The sequence below is a fragment of the Schistocerca serialis genome, chromosome 1 (assembly GCF_023864345.2).
Source record: "Schistocerca serialis cubense isolate TAMUIC-IGC-003099 chromosome 1, iqSchSeri2.2, whole genome shotgun sequence".
Classification (NCBI taxonomy): Eukaryota; Metazoa; Arthropoda; class Insecta; order Orthoptera; family Acrididae; genus Schistocerca; species Schistocerca serialis.
Window position 1 is genome coordinate 279,955,124 of NC_064638.1, and position 20,286 is coordinate 279,975,409.

Sequence of the window (20,286 nt, forward strand, 5' to 3'; positions counted from 1 at the left end):
ACACCGTTAGGCCGTCTTCCGCTCACGCCCCAACATCGTGCAGCCCGCCTCCAGTGGTGTCGCGACAGGCGTGAATGGAGGGACGAATGGAGACGTGTCGTCTTCAGCGATGAGAGTCGCTTCTGCCTTGGTGCCAATGATGGTCGTATGCGTGTTTGGCGCCGTGCAGGTGAGCGCCACAATCAGGACTGCATACGACCGAGGCACACAGGGCCAACACCCGGCATCATGGTGTGGGGAGCGATCTCCTACACTGCCCGTACACCACTGGTGATCGTCGAGGGGACACTGAATAGTGCACGGTACATCCAAACCGTCATCGAACCCATCGTTCTACCATTCCTAGACCGGCAAGGGAACTTGCTGTTCCAACAGGACAATGCACGTCCGCATGTATCCCGTGCCACCCAACGTGCTCTAGAAGGTGTAAGTCAACTACCCTGGCCAGCAAGATCTCCGGATCTGTCCCCCATTGAGCATGTTTGGGACTGGATGAAGCGTCGTCTCACGCGGTCTGCACGTCCAGCACGAACGCTGGTCCAACTGAGGCGCCAGGTGGAAATGGCATGGCAAGCCGTTCCACAGGACTACATCCAGCATCTCTACGATCGTCTCCATGGGAGAATAGCAGCCTGCATTGCTGCGAAAGGTGGATATACACTGTACTAGTGCCGACATTGTGCATGCTCTGTTGCCTGTGTCTATGTGCCTGTGGTTCTGTCAGTGTGATCATGTGATGTATCTGACCCCAGGAATGTGTCAATAAAGTTTCCCCTTCATGGGACAATGAATTCACGGTGTTCTTATTTCAATTTCCAGGAGTGTATTTACGAAATTTCGGTCACCAACTTTCTCTTCCGAATGCGAAAATATTTTATTGAGCCCAACCTACATAGGTAGGAATGATCATCACAATAAAATAAGGGAAATCAGAGCTCTAACAGAAAGGTTTAGGTGTTCGTTTTTCCTGTGCGCTGTTCGGGAGTGGAATGGTAGAGAGATAGTATGATTGTGGTTCGATGAACCCTCTGCCAAGCACTTAAGTAAGAATTGCAGAGTAATCATGTAGATGTAGATGTAGCGCTTATGGAATAAAACACATTGCAGAAGTTCTGGGTTCGATTTCCCATCCATCATGCAGTTTTAAACAAAATCGCGCACACACCGCTGCGGCGTGAAAGATCAGCTCTAGAGTGAACAGTTCGTTTCACCGGCGTGCCCACCACAGGCCGGCAACCACGACAAGTCTCGCGTGGCGTCGCGTGTGGGCGTGGACCTGGTGGACGGCATGAACATGCTGCTGACGCTGCTGCCCGGCACCGCCGTCTCCTACAACGGAGAAGAGATCGGCATGGAGGACTACAGGGACTTCCAGACCAGCGAGGAGCGCGACTACGAGCGGACCCCCTACCAGTGGGACAACTCCACCAGCGCAGGTAGGCGTCTCCCTCAGGACAAAGGTCTATTCTCAGCTTATCTACCTCAAGCACCAATACTCTATGTTGCTTTTCACTTGTAAGTGCGGCAAGGACCAGGCACACATGGTTACTCACACTCACCCCCACCCAAGTAGGGGATATGTAGTTGGAGTGCAAAGCCTATCGGATCAGTCACAATTTTAGTCTTTTCACTGTCGGTATACAGACACCTATTAGAGGTCATTAATATAGGATGTGTCCTCATGAAGCCTTGAACTCTTCTGGGGCCATTTTCGGAGGCGTATCTGAATATCTGTTGAGGAATGACTGATCATTCTTCCTCAAGAGCCGAAAACAAATGGTTCAAATGGCTCTGAGCACTATGGAGGTCATGAGTCCCCTACAACTTAGAACTACTTAAACCTAACTAACCTAAGGACATCACACACATCCATGCCCGAGGCAGGATTCGAAACTGTGACTGTATCGGTCGCGCGGTTGCAAACTGAAGCTCCTAGAACCGCTCGGCCACTCCGGCCGGCAGAGCCGAAAACAGTTGTTGAACGCTAGGGTCTCTAGCGAGGTCCCCGTTTTAGATCTTCATAAAGGCGTTCAGTTTGGGACTGAATGTGGCAGTCCGCAGACCGTTGCCTCACATCTGCTGCTATATGACAGAATCCATTGTGAAGTTGACATAAACGAACATCTGGATGCAATAATTTACCAACAGCCGTATGTATCGTAGAAATTTATTCTATGAACTTCTATGTGCTACCAGTTTCGGCATTACATTGATGCCATCTTCAGGCCCCACTCGTCATAGTCGTAAAATCACTGTATCGCCTGGCCACCAAGAGCTGTTGCAGGACAATTGATTCACAGATACAGTTATATGGCTCTTTCCGTGCATAGCGATTTTACGACTATGACGTGTGGGGCCTGAAGATGGCATCAATGTAATGCCGAAACTGGTAGCACATAGAAGTTCATAAAGTAAAATCAACTTCTACAAATCATACGGCTGTTGGTAAATTATTGCATCAAGAAGTTCATGCCAGCCGTCGTCCAACGATCCATTGTGGATCAACGAAGATTAAACGAACATCGTCTCCAAACTGTTTCTCTACCGTATGTAATACATAGTGCTGTAAAATGTGTTCATATCTAGCAGCATGTTTTCTTAACCTCAATAATGGACCACACACGAAACCCAAAAACACCTCGATACTCTAACACCACCTCCTCCTTACACTGCTGTTGGCTCCACACGTGATGGCATGTAACGATCTTCAGACATTCACCAAACTCAGTGCCTTCCATCGGACTTCCACAGCGTATCGTGTGATCCATCACTCCAAATCAGTATCTTCCAGTCAGCCACTGCTCAGTGGCGTCACTGTTTACGCCATTAGGAGCTCCCCTATACCGATACTCTGTTTAGCATTATGTATCAACTGGCACAGTAAGAAAAAACGAAGAATAACTATCGCTAGAGCAGCGAGTGAGTAGTGCTGCTGCATGGTGGCAACAAGCAGCACTGGGCAGAGGAGAACATGAGATCCCGCAAGCTCTTTGTGTTCCACTGTTCTTGTTACACATATGTAGGAAATGGAAACTACAATCGACTAATTTCGGACTGCTATATCGAATACGCACACAACATTTGTAATTTTGTGTGTAAATTGAAACCAACTGAAATTTTCCCTTGACACTGGGCGTCAAATTAAAGTGGTAAGCTGTATTAGTTTGCGCCGATTCGATATGTACACTGCAAACACGAAATTATTGGTATCGGCCGAAACATCAGAGATATGGAATACTCTTAGGATCAAAATAGTTCTGTTGTGGCGTAACAAGCTAGCTACGCCACATTGAGAAGGGAGCCGAAAGGCACGCGTACACACACGCCGACTGGCGTCAAGTCTGGAACAAGATAACTATTGAATGGTAGCAAGAAAAGTACGTAGCTGCTTTATACTTAACTTTTAATCTTTGTTGGTTTACAACGTTCTTCTTGAGACATTTATACGATAACTCTCAAAGTAGGTAAGGCTAATGGCGCCTTGCTAGGTCGTAGCCATGGACTTAGCAGAAGGCTATTCTAACTGTCTCTCGGCAAATGAGAGGAAGGCTTCGTCCGTATTGTCGCTAGCAATGTCGTCGTACAACTGGGCGAGTGCTATCCCGTATCTCGAGACCTGCCTTGTGGTGGCGCTCCGTCTGCGATCACACAGTGGCGACACGCCACCGTCAGGTGGCTTGCGGAGTATGGATGTAGATGTAGATGTAGATGTAGAAATGGACCGCGGCCGATTTAAGCTACCACCTAGCAAGTGTGGTGTCTGGCGGTGACACCACAAGTTCAAATGGCTCTAAGTACTATGGGACTTAACATCCGAGGTCATCAGTCCCCTAGACTTAGAACTATTTAAACCTAACTAACCTAAGGACATCACACACATCCATGCCCGAGACAGGATTCGGACCTGCGACCGTAGCAGCAACGCGGTTCCCGACTGAAGCACCTAGAATACTCTCAGGAGAGATATCCAGTGCATATATACACTGAAGCGCCAAATAAACTGATTTAGGCGTCCATATTCAAATACAGAGATATGTAAACAGGCAGAACAAGGCGCTGCCGAAGGCAACGTATACGTTCAAAAATGGTTCAAATGGTTCTGAGCACTATGGGACTCAACTGCTGAGGTCATTAGTCCCCTAGAACTTAGAACTAGTTAAACCTAACTAACCTAAGGACATCACAAACATCCATGCCCGAGGCAGGATTCGAACCTGCGACCGTAGCGGTCTTGCGGTTCCAGACTGCAGCGTCTTTAACCGCACGGCCACTTCGGCCGGCAAACGCCTACGTAAAACAAGCGTACGGCGCAGGTGTTACATCGGTTACTGCTGCTACAATGGCAGGTTATCAAGATTTAAGTGAGTTTGGACGTGGTGTTATAGTCGTCGCACGAGCTATTGGACACAGCATCTCCGAAGTAGAGACGAAGTAGGGATTTTCTCGAACGACCACGAAGTGTGTGTGAAATCTTATGGGACTTAACTGCTAAGGTCATCAGTCCCTAAGCTTACACTCTATTTAACCTAAATTATCCTAAGGACACACACACACACACACACACACACACACACACACACACACACACACACATGCCCAAGGGAGGACTCGAACCTCCGCCGGGACCAGCCGCACAGTCCTTGTCTGCAGAGCCTTAGACCGCTCGGCTAATCCCAAGCAGCTCGAACGACCACATCAGGAATCCGGTAAAACATCAAATCTCTGACATCGCTGCGGCCGGAAAAAGATCCCGCAAGAAAGGTACCAACGACGACTGAAGAAAATCGTTCAACGTGACAGAAGTGCAATCCTTCCGCAGATTTGAATTCTGGGCCATCGACAAGTGTCAGAGTGCGGATCCATTCAACGAAACATCATCGATATGGGCTTTCTGAGCATAAGGCCCAATCGTGCACCCTTGATGACTGCACGACACAAAGCTTTACGCCTCGGCTGGGCCCGTCAACACCGACATCGGACTATTGACGACTGGAAGCAAGTTGCCTGGTCGGACGAGTCTCGTTTCAAATTGTATAGAGCGGATGGACGTGTACGGGTATTGAGACAATCTCTTGAATCCGTGGACCATGCATATCAGCAGGGGTCTGTTCAAGTTGGTGGAAGTTCTGTAACGGTGTGGGGCTTGTGCAATTGATATGGGATCCCTGATACGTCTAGATACGACTCTGACAGGCGACACGTACATAAGCATCGTGTCTGATTACCTGCATCCTTCCATGTCCGTTGTGCATTACCACGGACTTTGGCAATTCCAGCAGGACAATGCTACACGCCACACGTCCAAAACTGACGCAGAGTGGTTCCAGGAACACTCTTTTGAGTTTAAACACTTTCGATGGCCACCAAACTCCCCAGACATGAACATTATTGAGCATATCTGGGATGCGTATCAACGTGCTGTTCAGAAGAGATCACTACGCCGTCGTACTCTTTCAGATTTATGGACAACCTTGCAGGACTACTTCAGATATTAGTTGAGTCCGTGCCACTTTGTGTTGCGGCACTTCTGCGTGCTCGCGGGAGCCCAATACGATATTAGGCAGGAGTACCAGTTTCTTTGACTCTTCAGTGTATATCGGTATTCAGCGTGCTGCAGACAATACAGAGGCACATCACAATGTCAGGGTTGACTGCTTCTCTGTATGCAGATCGTAGGCAAGGATCGTTAGGTGAGAGTTAACTGCTTACGTGTGTATGCTACCTGCCTTCTTCTATGAAAGCCATTTCTTCCGATTTGGCACTCTCATTGCTCAATGGCCTGGACGGCATACCAATTCGATTCTACACAGAGTACGCGAAAGAACTTGCCCCCCTTCTAACAGCCGTGTACCGCAAGTCTCTAGAGGAACGGATGGTTCCAAATGATTGGAAAAGAGCACAGGTAGTCCCAGTCTTCAAGAAGGGTCGTCGAGCAGATGCGCAAAACTATAGACATATATCTCTGACGTCGATCTGTTGTAGAATTTTAGAACATGTTTTTTGCTCGAGTATCGTGTTGTTTTTGGAAACCCAGAATCTACTATGTAGGAATCAACATGGATTCCGGAAACAGCGATCGTGTGAGACCCAACTCGCTTTATTTGTTCATGAGACCCAGAAAATATTAGATACAGGCTCCCAGGTAGATGCTATTTTTCTTGACTTCCGGAAGGCGTTCGATACAGTTCCGCACTGTCACCTGATAAACAAAGTAAGAGCCTACGGAATATCAGACCAGATGTGTGGCTGGATTGAAGAGTTTTTAGCAAACAGAACAGAGCATGTTGTTATCAATGGAGAGACGTCTACAGACGTTAAAGTAACCTCTGGCGTGCCACAGGGGAGTGTTATGGGACCATTGCTTTTCACAATATATATAAATGACCTAGTAGATAGTGTCGGAAGTTCCATGCGGCTTTTCGCGGATGATGCTGTAGTATACAGAGAAGTTGCAGCATTAGAAAATTGTAGCGAAATGCAGGAAGATCTGCAGCGGATACGCACTTGGTGCAGGGAGTGGCAACTGTCCCTTAACATAGACAAATGTAATGTATTGCGAATGCATAGAAAGAAGGATCCTTTATTGTATGATTATATGATAGCGGAACAAACACTGGTAGCAGTTACTTCTGTAAAATATCTGGGAGTATGCGTGCGGAACGATTTGAAGTGGAATGATCATATAAAATTAATTGTTGGTAAGGCGGGTACCAGGTTGAGATTCATTGGGAGAGTGCTTAGAAAATGTAGTCCACCAACAAAGGAGGTGGCTTACAAAACACTCGTTCGACCTATACTTGAGTATTGCTCATCAGTGTGGGATCCGTACCAGATCGGTTTGACGGAGAAGATAGAGAAGATCCAAAGAAGAGCGGCGCGTTTCGTCACAGGGTTATTTGGTAACCGTGATAGCGTTACGGAGATGTTTAATAAACTCAAATGGCAGACTCTGCAAGAGAGGCGCTCTGCATCGCGGTGTAGATTGCTCGCCAGGTTTCGAGAGGGTGCGTTTCTGGATGAGGTATCGAATATATTGCTTCCCCCTACTTATACCTCCCGAGGAGATCACGAATGTAAAATTAGAGAGATTAGAGCGCGCACGGAGGCTTTCAGACAGTCGTTCTTCCCGCGAACCATACGCGACTGGAACAGGAAAGGAAGGTAATGACAGTGGCACGTAAAGTGCCCTCCGCCACACACCGTTGGGTGGCTTGCGGAGTATAAATGTAGATGTAGATTGGTTCACGAAATCATAAACAACGATTTACAAGATCTCAGTGAACCGACGGGACCATCGCCCAAGAAAACACACATCTTGATGTTTGGCGATGCAGCGTTTTACAGCCACGCCACGTACCTTGAGTCCGGAAACTGGCTTGTCTGCAGGAAGACAAGCATACACAGTGCGACGACGTTTTGGAGCACCACGGACTGTCAGTACGACGACCATTGTTGCTGCTTGCCTTGACACGGCAACAGAGGCAGGCAGTCCAACTGTGGTGCACCAACGACAACATTTGGCACAGGAAAGGCTCTACGTCGTCTTTTCAGAAGAGTTACCGTTCCGTGTACAGTATCACGATGGACACATCAGTGTGTAGAGACTCTGAGGATAGTGAAAACTACGGGATTGCATTCGTCATTGTCATATCGACCCAGTACTTGGCGAGATGAATTGGGTTGCCGGTGGATACAAAAGACGATCACCCCTGGTTCACACAGCATAGGACAGCAGGAATTATATTTCTGATATGTTAAAACCGATGTCTTTGCCCTATCTTTGAGTGCTCTGTGATGATATCTTTCAACAAGATAGTGTAAGACTATGTGTCGCCAGAGTTGTCCTGACCTCCCTCGATCGGAGGGCTTTCAACTGTTACTATGGCTAGTACATTTTCCTGATATCTCATACAATGAAAATGCTTCTTCACGCAGTGCTGAGTAACTGGCATATCTCCAGTCGGCAGGTAATGCAGCTGATGAACTTGGGCGTTCGGTTGGACCAGTATCTGCCATCGAAGCTCAGATTGACTCGATACCCAGTTGGGCTACAGCCATTTGAAATTAATTTCTCTTATGCCTGAGTGTGGATGACATGCTGGGACTCGGCCGTGGAGTGTGCAAACTACCTATCGGACTTACATGCTCAACATAGAATCGTTACACCAGCTAGTGAACGCTTTGCATAACGTTAAACCCACAATTGCATTTCTTACACTTCCTGAAACTCTGTATGAACTCAACACTGTGGTAAATACAAATGAGAGCAATTCTCATTAAACATTAATGGTGTAAATTAAGTAAATTTTCTTACAGCACAAATTAAATGTTCTAAATAGGGCACCTGTTTTCTACAATGGAATACCGCCACAGTGAGAAAGCAATTTACCTATGCGAAGGAGGCTGGTCGTATTTATTTGTTTACCAGGACCGCCTGACCATGACAGTTGAAGGAGAGAAATAAAAAAAATCGTAAGCAGTAATGCATGAATTTATTTTCTCAGCTTTGTGTCACAATTGCATACTTAACAATTTATAGTTTGAGCAAAAAGTGAACATCAGTTCACATATCTGTGGCTAAAATGACTGCTTAGTTGAAACTAATGGTCTCATAAAGAGTTTATCACCGTACGTCAGTTACCTAACCAGAGGTTGGTACGCAGTATTTGCTGTGTAGCCACTCATTGGCTCAGACATTCAGGTCACAGTACCGAAGCTACTGACCTGTCTGAAAGGCTCACAGCAACCGGAATGTTAGATTCAGAAATTTGCTCACACTGGAGACGCCAAAATGGCTTCTCACATGTTTGAACCAGCCCATAGGATGTGCAGTTTGTAACTCAGGGAACCTGCTGTCGCTATACTCTAATTTCGAAGTCCCACGGAGAGCGGAACCAGGCGAACTTTGAGCCTAGCAGTTCTGCTAACCCACAGGTCCACATGAGATTGTAAACAGTCCCATATTTAAAGCGCCAAGACCATCCAGGCTTCGTGGAAGACACCTGCTCTGGTCCGCCTCAGAGAAGATAAACTCAAGAATCTTCCTACGGACGCCTCTAGCTATTTAAAAACAGAGCTACGAAAATTATTTATTATTGATTCTATTATACACTCTTGCTGCCTGAAGTGGCAGGTCTGTGTGCTAAATTTCGCACCATTTTTTCTCCCAAATCATTCACAGCTTTAATCATGAATTCTTGCTATTACGAGGGCGGTTCAGAAAGTAACCTCCGATTGGTCACAGTGCGGGTTGTGGGGGGAGTAGCACTCAACAGGTCAGTCGGCATCAAGCCATGGTCGAGTGAACGTCGTACCTGCGCTAGTTTAGTTTTTGTGGCAGTTTGAAATGTGTGCTGCAATAGAAAACCCCGCCAAATGTGAAGTGCGTGCTGTCATAAGGTTTTTTACAGCCAAAGGATATTCTGCAGCAGCTATTCATCGTGAGCTTTGTGCCGTGTACGGACCAAGAGTTATGTGTGAAGGAGTTGTCCGTGAATGGGTACGTTTATTTAAAAGTGGACGAGAAAACGTTCATGATGAAGAGAGGAGTGGTAGACCATCATTGGTGACTGACGAACTCGTTCAGACAGTTGATGCAAAAGTTCGTGAAAATCGACGTTTCTCAATGTCGGAGTTGTCTACTGGTTTTCTGCAGATTTCTAAGACTCTCTTGTACGAGATAGTGACAGCAAGATTGGGTTACCGTAAGTTCTGTGCACGATGGGTGCCCAAAATTCTTACCGACCACCACAAAACTCAAAGAATGGCCTCAGCATTAGACTTTCTGTCACGTTATGAGGACGAAGGAGAACCATTGTTAAACAGAATCATGACCGGTGACGAAACATGGATTAAGTACGTGAACCCTGAGACAAAAGAACAATCAAAGATGTGGGCACATTCAAATTCGCCTACCAAACCAAGAAAAGCCTCGCAAGATTTTTCTGCCAGTAAACTGATGGCAACGGTGTTTTGGGATGCCAAAGGGGTGTTGTTGGTTGAATTCATAGAACGTGGTACGACCATTAATCAAGACGTGTACTGTGAAACAATAAAAAAGTTACGACGGGCTATACAGAACAAACGCCGTGGTATGCTGACTTCCGGTATCGTTTTTTTGCACGATAACGCCCGTCCTCACTCTGCTCGCAGAACAACGGCCCTTCTTGAGTCCTTCAAGTGGGACGTTATCAACCATCCACCTTACAGCCCAGACCTGGCGCCAAGTGATTATCACCTCTTCATGCATTTGAAGAAATGGCTCGGGTCACAGCGGTTTGATGACGACGAAGAGCTCAAAGATGCGGTCACAGGCTAGCTCCAGGCACAAGAGGGTGATTTTTATGCAGAAGGAATTTCAAAGCTTGTGAAGAGATACGATAAGTGCCTCAATCGCTATGGAGACTATGTAGAAAAATAGTGCAAAGATGTAGTTGTAAGATGTATATATTAAAATATTTTTATTTAACTTGGTGTATTTTTTTAAATCAACCGGAGGTTACTTTCTGAACGGCCCCTGTTGCCCTTCATGGTGCTCCAGTTTTAATGGCCAAGAGTGTATAGAACCGTTGCAGTGAGAAGTTTCATGGAGCACCTGTGTGACGCTGCAGCTAGTTTGTCCCTGCAGGTTTTTCGGACAACGCGACTACATGGCTGCCCGTGAACCCCAACTACCTGACGCTCAACCTGGCGGCACAGAAGGCGGCCGAGCGCAGCCATTACCACGTCTACCAGCAGCTGGTGCGCATGCGCGAGGAAGCCGTCGTCCAGCAAGGAGACGTTTCCACCGCTGCTCTGGGCAGTGCCCTCGCTGTCGCCAGGTAAGGACACAGCAGAGCATCCTTTCAATCCTGTAAACACGATGACTCAACTGTGCAGGCAGTCCATTTACCAAGTAGTCCAATTACCACCTCGAATTATTCTTGTGATGGTGATACAACCCTGCATGGGTTTAGCCTCTGCATCAAGTTTCCTCCAATCTGCCTTCAACAGCCCAGTTCTCCGCCATCCTCGACCCGCGAGAGACTTTTTACCTTCTTCCACATCGTCTATCAACCACTTGCACTGCCTTCCTCTCTATCTATTTCCAGTTGGCCTCAATTCAAAAACCTATTTAGTTGTTCGACCAGCATCCGTCCTAAGGACATGCCAAATCCAGGCTATTCTCTTACTTTTTATTGTCCACATAATGTCAGTTTCTTATATGAGGCGATCCAGCTCAATGTTCATTCTAGAACTCCTGAACTGCGCCATAGATCTTACGCAGGACCCGGCGTTCAAATATCCTGAGCTGCTGCTAATCAGTACTTGTTGGCGCCTGTGTTTCACGTCCGTAGCTTACAAGTGACCACGACCTTATATTTTCTACATTTCAGTTGTCTGTTTAATAACTCAGAGATCACCAATTTCTTGATTATTGTCTAAGAATTTCATGGACAGCAGCTAAGACAGGACAACCAAAATAATGTGACTGACAAAGAAAGTGAAACACCCACAGAAGAACAGCAAACGAAGTGAAACTTCAGGGTTCAGAGTGTATATGATGTTGTTCCAGTGATTATAAAATAGAGGGAAATTTACAAACACTTGCTAGTATGACCTCACTTATCAGTATAACGTTGCACAACCTCTGGCATGGATACAGGCACTGGTTCGGTTGGGAAGGGTGTCATAAAAGCATTATATCCTCTCCTCAAACAAGCTGGTCCACAACTGTTGTAACTAGTCCTCAGTATCCCGGATACTGGCATTCGGACGGACTAGATGCCCGGGCTGGTCACATACATTGCATTGGGATCCGATCTAAGATTCTTGCTGGACGTGGGAGTCCCTCGACACCCTTTTTTTTCAGTCTTCTGACTGGTTTCATGCAGCCCGCCATGACTCTTCAAAAATGGTTCAAATGGCTCTGAGGACTATGGGACTTAACTTCTGAGGTCATCAGTCCCGTAGAACTTAGAACTACTTAAACCTAACTAGCCTAAGGACATCACACACATCCGTGCCCGAGGCAGGATTCGAACCTGCGACCGTAGAGGTCGCGCGGTTCCAGACGGAAGCGCCTAGAACCGCTCGGCCACACTGGCTGGCTAATCTGGGTGCTATTTAATGTGATTGCAGGAGCACTCTCGTGCTTATCCCGCGGACCTGTTGCAAATTTGTACGTCAGTGTGGTGATACGACCTACTGCGTTGCCATTCGCGAACAGCGTTCCAGGGGGTGCTTTTCAACAGGATAGCTCTCGTCCGGACACCGCTGTCGTAACCCAACATGCTCTACAGAGTGTCGACATGTTGCCTTTGCCTGCACCAGATCTGTCTCCAACCGAGCAGATACGGAACATCATCGGACGACAACTCCAGCATCATCCACATACAACATTAACCGTGTATTGACCGATCACGTCAAACAGGTGTGGAACAGACATCCTGCATCTGTACAACACAATGCTTGCACGTTTGCATGTTTGTGTTTAACGCTCCGGCGGTTACACCAGTGATTAATGTACGAACATTGCACATTTTCAATGGCTTTTGTTGTGTTTACATTAACTGGTAATCGCTTAAATATGTTATCTAGACAAATGTATTCCCAAAATTTCATTACTCTGCAGTAATTATTTTTTGTGTTATTTTTTCCGTCAGTGCATAAAGTAAAATACGAAATAAGAGCCCTCGGTTCTTTTACCTGAAGGGTACGTTGCGCAGTTCGGGCAAAGGGATTACCGGATCTTCCTCTACGTTTTTTGACGCAAATTTCAATGGGCGCAAATTACAGCATCAGTCTAGCAAGGCCCAGTGGCCATAGCCGTAAGAAATGTATAAAAAGTAAATACAGTAATATTGTAGGAGAACGTAGAAACAATTGTATTTTAGCATTTCGGATCCCTTTGTCGTAATTAAAGCAATTCACCTTATTGTGTAGTAAATGTAAAAAATAATCTGTGTATATTACAAGTTCTGACTAAAGAAAGTGAGACATGGACCTTTAATGCGAAAACCGTGCAAAAAGTGTGGGTTTCTCTACAAGCAAGGTGCAGAAATATGCGAGGACCATTTCGAAGAGAGAAAGAAAAATGAACAAATAGATTAGGGAAGAGAATTTAGAGGAATATTTTTACTAAAAGTGAAACTGAGCTGATCGGGACGTATGGCCAGTTGGAGGCGGTCCAAGAATTTTTTTTACTGATTTCCAAGAAATATGAAAAAACCCAGACGACGACCTAATGGGAAGAAAGTAGATGAAATTTAAAACCATTCCGTATGGCTGGGGACCACAAAGTGTGTTGATATCGGGGGAGGCCTTCATCCAATACTGAATGTCAAGTGGCTGATGTTTGTGGATATGAATTGGTGGTTTGTGAAACTCATAAAATCATTTTGCAACGACAACTGAAAATTTACGGTAAATATAAAAGAAACTTGAGGAGTGCGTAAGCACAAACGCGTTCCACACTATTTTCTAGTAAGAGTAAGAATTTACTGGCTACACTCAAAATAAGTGATAACGTTTAGAGGACAGCAGAGGGCTACGTATATTGTGACTTGCACGAACGGTCGATTTCCATTACGTAGTAGTTCCCGTTTGGATTTTCAGATTAAATAAGGACTCATTTAAAGTGCCATGTGTAGGAGTAAGTTTCAGATCAACAAAAAGAACAAAAGAAAAGGTCTACTGAATTGCGAAAGCAATAAATACAAATTATGTGAGTTTATTTAGAGCACATTTTGCACTGTTTGCACCTCGTTCCATCATTTGTGACTTACCAGTAAGCTTCTACCATAATAATCGGGCCATTATTCTTCCTCTTTTTACTGAAACGTCTTTCGCTTTCACGATCACCTGTGTCATAAACAAAGCTTGTACGACGAGCCTCCATCATTAGCTCATTCATTCATTGACTCATCATGTTCCATCAATGACAGCATGAAGGACAACCTTGAGGTATATGAAGAGAGTTAAGGCTTATGGAAACAGGCAAAAGCATCCATTGCAGGGTACTTCAGCAAAATACACTGTTCTAATGACCACCCCAAACAAATAAAGTTACGTCATAAATTTTTGTTTATTTTCAAGTACATGTCTCAGATACAGTATAATTTACAACCCAGTGCCACAATACCGTAGCACACTGCTATAAGAGAAGAAAGAAAATAAAGCAGCCTATTGCTGTAGTGGAGTAACGCAAACATCCCTTCGCTTCCATACCACAAATGCAAAGAGACAGCGCACTGCAGGGAAATTTTAACCCTCGGTAGCCGGGGTACGCCGACCAAGAACAACAATAGCCCATATTCAGAAGAGCAAAACACACACGCACACACAACACACACACACACACACACACACACACACACCGTAAAGAAGCAGCACCACTGCACCACCAAAGATGACCAAGGTCTCTGAATGTTAATTACCAAGCAAGTAACACCAAACTCCGTTCGTCAGTACTTTACACAAACCGCTGTCTGCGGAGGGCAACCACAACTCAGAGACATTGTGAATAACAATAAAGAACACCATTTACATTATGATGAAAATTATAAAAATTAAAAAAGTCAACAATGATGTGGTGTTTCCAAAAGCTGCATAGCTGTATGAAGGTGTTGCAACTACCGGTTTCACGCCAGTGTAGACGCATCTTCAGGTTTATTTGCCAACAATACAGACCATTGTGTGAAATTTTATGAAATGGTAGAAATACAGAACCATAGGCAGTGTTGACCGTCGACAAAAACTACAAGCAGTCGCAATGGTTATATTTACATAATGTAGATGTACAGTCCCAGAATTCGAGAAGTTATCCTCATTAAGAATCAAACCACAATGGTGGCCTGTCATAAACTGATTACACCAAAAAGATGTTTACCAAAAGAGTACGAAGCTTGACTGCTGAATGACCCAGGCCTAAAATTGAGCGAGAAAAAGTAAATAACGAATGGGACAATAATGTGAACGGGGTAAAATGCCTATTTCCTCCAAAACACTTTATTTTGCTTCTTCACACATAATACGCCAGTTCGTTTCAATTTTCACTCGCTTCTATTAGATGAACTTAGGTACCTCATTTGTGGGATGCTGGACACAATTTTAATATACGCTTTAAAGAACAAGTAAACCATGCATGTCACAAATCAGCTATCTCATCTCATCCAAAACGACGGGTCATTCTAATTCCAACATTAAAAAGAATTTCCTTACGATATTTAAGAAAGAAAAAGGGAATTTTTTACATGTTTTGGAGAAAATACACTCCATGGACGCATTAAAGCGAGTCCAAGATTCAACTTTGCATAATCAGATTGAATTAAAACACTACAATATCATATCGAATTTTGACTATCTGAATTCTCGCCAGTAGTTACTTGGATGATTTTCCCGTTAATCTAGCAACTGTATAATACTTAAATGCCATTCCTTTGGTAATTTTATAACACTGAGGTACTAATGTAAAGCAAATTATATTTATCTTTTATTTCATAAGTATTCAATGTAAATATAATAAATTATGTATTATTAAAGTGATGTAATGGGGATTCCAGCGTTCGGATTTTGGCATTTCCATATTTTTATCCACCCCTTGTACCATTAATTAAGCAACATGTAACGACTGAAAACACAGTTTGTAGACGACATGAATTAAAGACTGTGAATGGTTTATTTTCAGGAGGTTTTTTTGTCCATTACAGGGCGACACAGGGTGTCAACCCGCTTTTTGTTCTGGTGAACTTCGGCAGTGGTATCACCACCGTCAATCTGAATGATGGCTTCTCGTCCATTACCACCGAATATGTAAATGTCAGTGTCACCAGTGTTAAATCCAGCCACAAGGAAGGGTGAGTAGCTTTATGACAGAATTTCGCCACTTAATTTTTTAGTGTTTTTTACTTGGGAAGGAAACATCTGGAGAATACGAAGCGACGCCGGCTTCGCAGGAAAACGAGATAAGGTGTCTGTCTAACTGTGATGTAAAAGATTTTTGGGACTTACCGAAAGACTTGATGCACTGATATCGTCATACGATACAAGCTCTAAGACAGGCTGTACTCTCGAAGACTGGTCTTTTGGGTACTGAGTACAGTAAAACCTCGATTAACCGTCACTCGTTAAACCGTCAGTTTCTGTTAACCGTCACTGCTCTAACAGCATAATAATACTGTAATAACAGAATGCTCTAAGGTGCAGTGACGCGTTCGCTTTGTTTATTTACTCTATTTTAGTGGGAAGTGAATGTACCCGCCCGCCGCAGAATGGTACATAAAATACGACCTTCAGCTGACGTGCTAACACATCTCCCCCTTTTCTTGTCTTTGTCTCACTTGTGAGTCAACAATCACCACTGGATCGGTTTCCAGTTGTGGCGAGAAGACTAATTGTCGCAGTGTATCTAGCGGGCTGTACTGTGTTACGTGTTTTCCACTTGAATAAGCTTTATTGGTGGTGGTGGTGGTTGTTGGGATGTTTAAGGGGGACTAAACAGCGAAGGTCATCAGTCCCCCAAAGCTTTATTGACAAATATTTTACACTACCGTATTTAGTGCAGGTGTGTGTGATACAGTGACTTGATAAAATGTCTGAAAAACGTAAACGTATTGTTTTAGGACTTAATCAAAAACTTGAAATTATAAAACGCTTAAGAAAGGGCGAAACTGCGTCAAGTGTAGCGCTGATTTATGGTATTGGAAGAACAACAGTTAACGATATAAAACGTGATGCTGATAAAATAGAACAACATGTGTCAACAATGCAGAGCACGGATGGAGATGTGCGAACAAGAAATACAATGAAACCTGCAAAATATGATGAATTGGACACTGCAATGTACCGATGGTTTATACAAGCAGGGGATTCCACTTTCATGGCCTATAATAATGGCCAAGGCTGTTAAAATGAACGCCGGCCGAAGTGGCCGTGCGGTTAAAGGCGCTGCAGACTGGAACCGCAAGACCGCTACGGTCGCAGGTTCGAATCCTGCCTCGGGCATGGATGTTTGTGATGTCCTTAGGTTAGTTAGGTTTAACTAGTTCTAAGTTCTAGGGGACTAATGACCTCAGCAGTTGAGTCCCATAGTGCTCAGAGCCATTTGAACCATTTTGTTAAAATGAACAACAAACTTCATGGTGACTCGTCTTTTAAGGCTAGTATCGGCTGGCTCGACAAGTTTAAATTTGGTCATGGCATTCGCCAACTTGATATCAGTGGAGAAAAACTCAGTGCGGATAGCTCTGTAATTGCTGAGTTCCGGGAACAATTTAAAGAAAAAATGACTGAATTGAATCTTGTTAGGGAGCAAGTTTACAATTCTGATGAAACTGGGCTTCATTGGAAGGCTTATCACAAAAGACATTAGCATCACTCTCTGAAAAAGTTGCTCCAGGTTTGAAAGTACAAAAAGATCGCATCACTGCTATGGTTTACGCAAATGCGACCGGGAATCCTAGGCTACCCCTACTTGTGATTAGTAAATCAAGAAAACCTCGTGCATTCAGGAATTTGAATTTGAATGCTCTCCCTGCACAATACTACACCCAGAAGAGTGTCTTGATGGATCAATCAATTTTTTCTGACCGGTTTCACAAACAATTTGTACCTCAAGTTAGAGCACATTTGGCTGAAAAAAAGTTGCCACAGAAAGGGTTATTGCTATTAGACAATGCCCCAACGCACCCTACTTGTGAAATGAAAAGTGATGACGACAACATAACATGTCTCTTCCTTCCAGCAAACACAACTTCACTTATACAGCCCATGGATCAGGGAATCATCGAAAACATGAAACGTCGTTACAGAAAATTTTTTATCGAAAGTTTGCTCTCATCTGATGAATCAACATCTGTAAAACAGTTTTGGAGGTTTTACAGTATTAAAGATGCCATTTTCAATGTTGCCAGTGCATGGAGTGATTTGCCAGTGTCAAATCTCAAGAACGGCTGGAATAAACTTTGGCCTCAACCTAGAGGTGAAGAATTGGAGGAACCTGAGTGTGTGACAGTTGACGAGATGGTCAATTTGTGCAATAATTTACAAATCAGCACAAATTTGACGCCAGAAGAAGTATCGTAGTGGTTAGTGGTTGACAAAGTGGACGGGGGTTTTCAAATTTTGAGTGATGACGAAATTGTTGCCAGCGTAAGTGCCACCAAAGAAGAAGAAGAAGAAGAAGGGGCTGATGAAGACAAGTGTTCAAACCATGAAGAAAAACAAACTATTAGCCATTCAGAGGCCGAAACAATGCTGTCCAAGTGTATAGAATGGTTTGAAAGTCAAGAAGAGACTAATGCAACGCAGGCACAACTGCTCCGAAAAATACGAAATATTGCCGCGGTGAAAGCTCGAACATCAAAATGGCAGAAGAAATTGACTGACTATGTCCAAGCTAGATAAACTATTTCACCTGTAAGTTTATAGTACAGTACAGTACTGTACATTACGTATTTTGCAACTTTTGTAGCTACTGTACGGATGTTTTTACCATATAATAAATAATTTATTTGCTATTACAATCGTGTTTAATTTGTTTTCGTTCCGAAATATAATTGTATTACTGTGAGAGTGATATGTGTCTATACATAAAATAATTGATTGAGGTTATGTTTTGGAGGAGCACAGTGTTTCTGTTATCCGTCTATTCGCTCAACCGACACGGCCACGGTCCCGAAGATGACGGTCAATCGAGTTTCCACTGTACTACCAAGTTATTATGTAGACGGCATATCTTCAGATATCCAGGCGGGTTCACAATTTGATTTCTATGTAAAACATTTCGACTACTGCGTAGTCGTCTTCGTCCAGTGCTTGGAGATACAGCGTTAGTGTACACACTGCCTGTGGCTTATGCGGTCTCCTTCAAGACCAGGCAGTGAGCCCATGTAACACCGTCACTAGAAGTTCCGGACGAGAACGCGAGTGATTAATCCAGCAGTTGAAATGTTTTACATAAAAATATAATAGTAATGTGACTCATCATCCAAAATGTGCTGTGTACCAATCACGCCGGAAAAATGTCGGTAACCGCAGCAATTGTTGCGTGTCAGTTGTCTGCCAACGGAATCCTGGTCAGGGTATACCAGTAAACTACCCACCACACATTCCTTAAAGGATCGAACTCCCATGAATAAAATAGCTTCAAGCCTCTGATTGCTTTACGAATGAGTTAACATGTTAAACATTTGACGTGAAGCATGTAAGCAAGAAAAAAGTTTAGAAAAGGTATGAAATTATTATCAGCGTCGAAATCTGCACAGATGCCCTGGGCTGGCTTTCGAACGTCTCCTGAGCATCTTGTTGATATGGATCTATGTCCCTGTTGATGGGTAGGGACGTTTATTAAGATCTGCGACCCGTCGGTGGTTTTTAAGAGGGCAAGCTATGCTGGCACTGAGACCAGGCGTGAAACAGAAGCTTGTCGTCTTAAACAGCATTGACGTTCTCTTCCTTCTCTTTTATCATCATCGTCAGCGCCAAGAATCCATTCACAGTTGTCTCAGTTATATATACTAAAGTTAGAGTTAAGGTATTTAACATGTGATCCGCGAATTTTCCTTATTGTTATCTGATTACTTACGAGGGTGGGCTGGCAGTTGTATACACAAGATACAGAAGTATCCGGACACCCCCAAAAACATACGTTTTTCATAATAGCTGCATTGTGCTGCCACCTACTGCCGGTTAATCCATATCAGTGACCTCAGTAGTCATTAGACATCGTGAGAGAGCAGAATGGGGCGCTCCGTGGAACTCACAGACTTCGAACGGGGTCAGGTGATTGGGTGTCACTTGTGTCATACGTCTGTACGTGAGATTTCCACACTCCTAAACAGCTCTAGGTCCACTGTTGCCGATGTGATAGTAAAGTGGAAACGTGAAGGGATACGTACAGCACAAAAGATTAAAGGCCGACCTCGTCTGTTGACTGACAGAGACCGCCGACTGTTGAAGAGGGCCTTAGTGTGTAATAGGCGTACATCTATCCAGACCATCACACAGGAATTCCAAACTGCATCAGGATCAACTGTAAGAACAATGACAGTTAGGCGGGAGGTGAGAAAACTTGGATTTCACGGTCGAGCGGCTGGTCATAAGCCACACATCACGCCGGTAAATGCCAAACGAAACCTCGCTTGGTGTAAAGAGCCTAAACATTGGACGATTGAACAGTGGAAAAACGCTGTGAGGAGTAACGAATCGCGGTACACAATGTGGCAATCCGATGGCAGTTCGTGGGTATGGCGAATGCCCGGTGAACGTTATCTGCCAGCGAGTGTAGTGCCAACAGTAAAACTCGGA

General features: G+C 44.4%; 1 protein-coding gene across 1 annotated transcript in view; it reads left to right on the forward strand.

The window, feature by feature from the left end:
* LOC126466081 (uncharacterized) overlaps positions 1-20,286 on the forward strand; it is a 309,668-nt gene that overhangs the window by 261,048 nt on the left and 28,334 nt on the right. Inside the window, exons 16-18 of the mRNA XM_050096360.1 lie at positions 1,229-1,436; positions 10,628-10,820; positions 15,690-15,836. Of these exons, the coding sequence (XP_049952317.1) occupies positions 1,229-1,436; positions 10,628-10,820; positions 15,690-15,836 (548 nt within the window). The remainder of the gene's footprint in view (positions 1-1,228; positions 1,437-10,627; positions 10,821-15,689; positions 15,837-20,286) is intronic.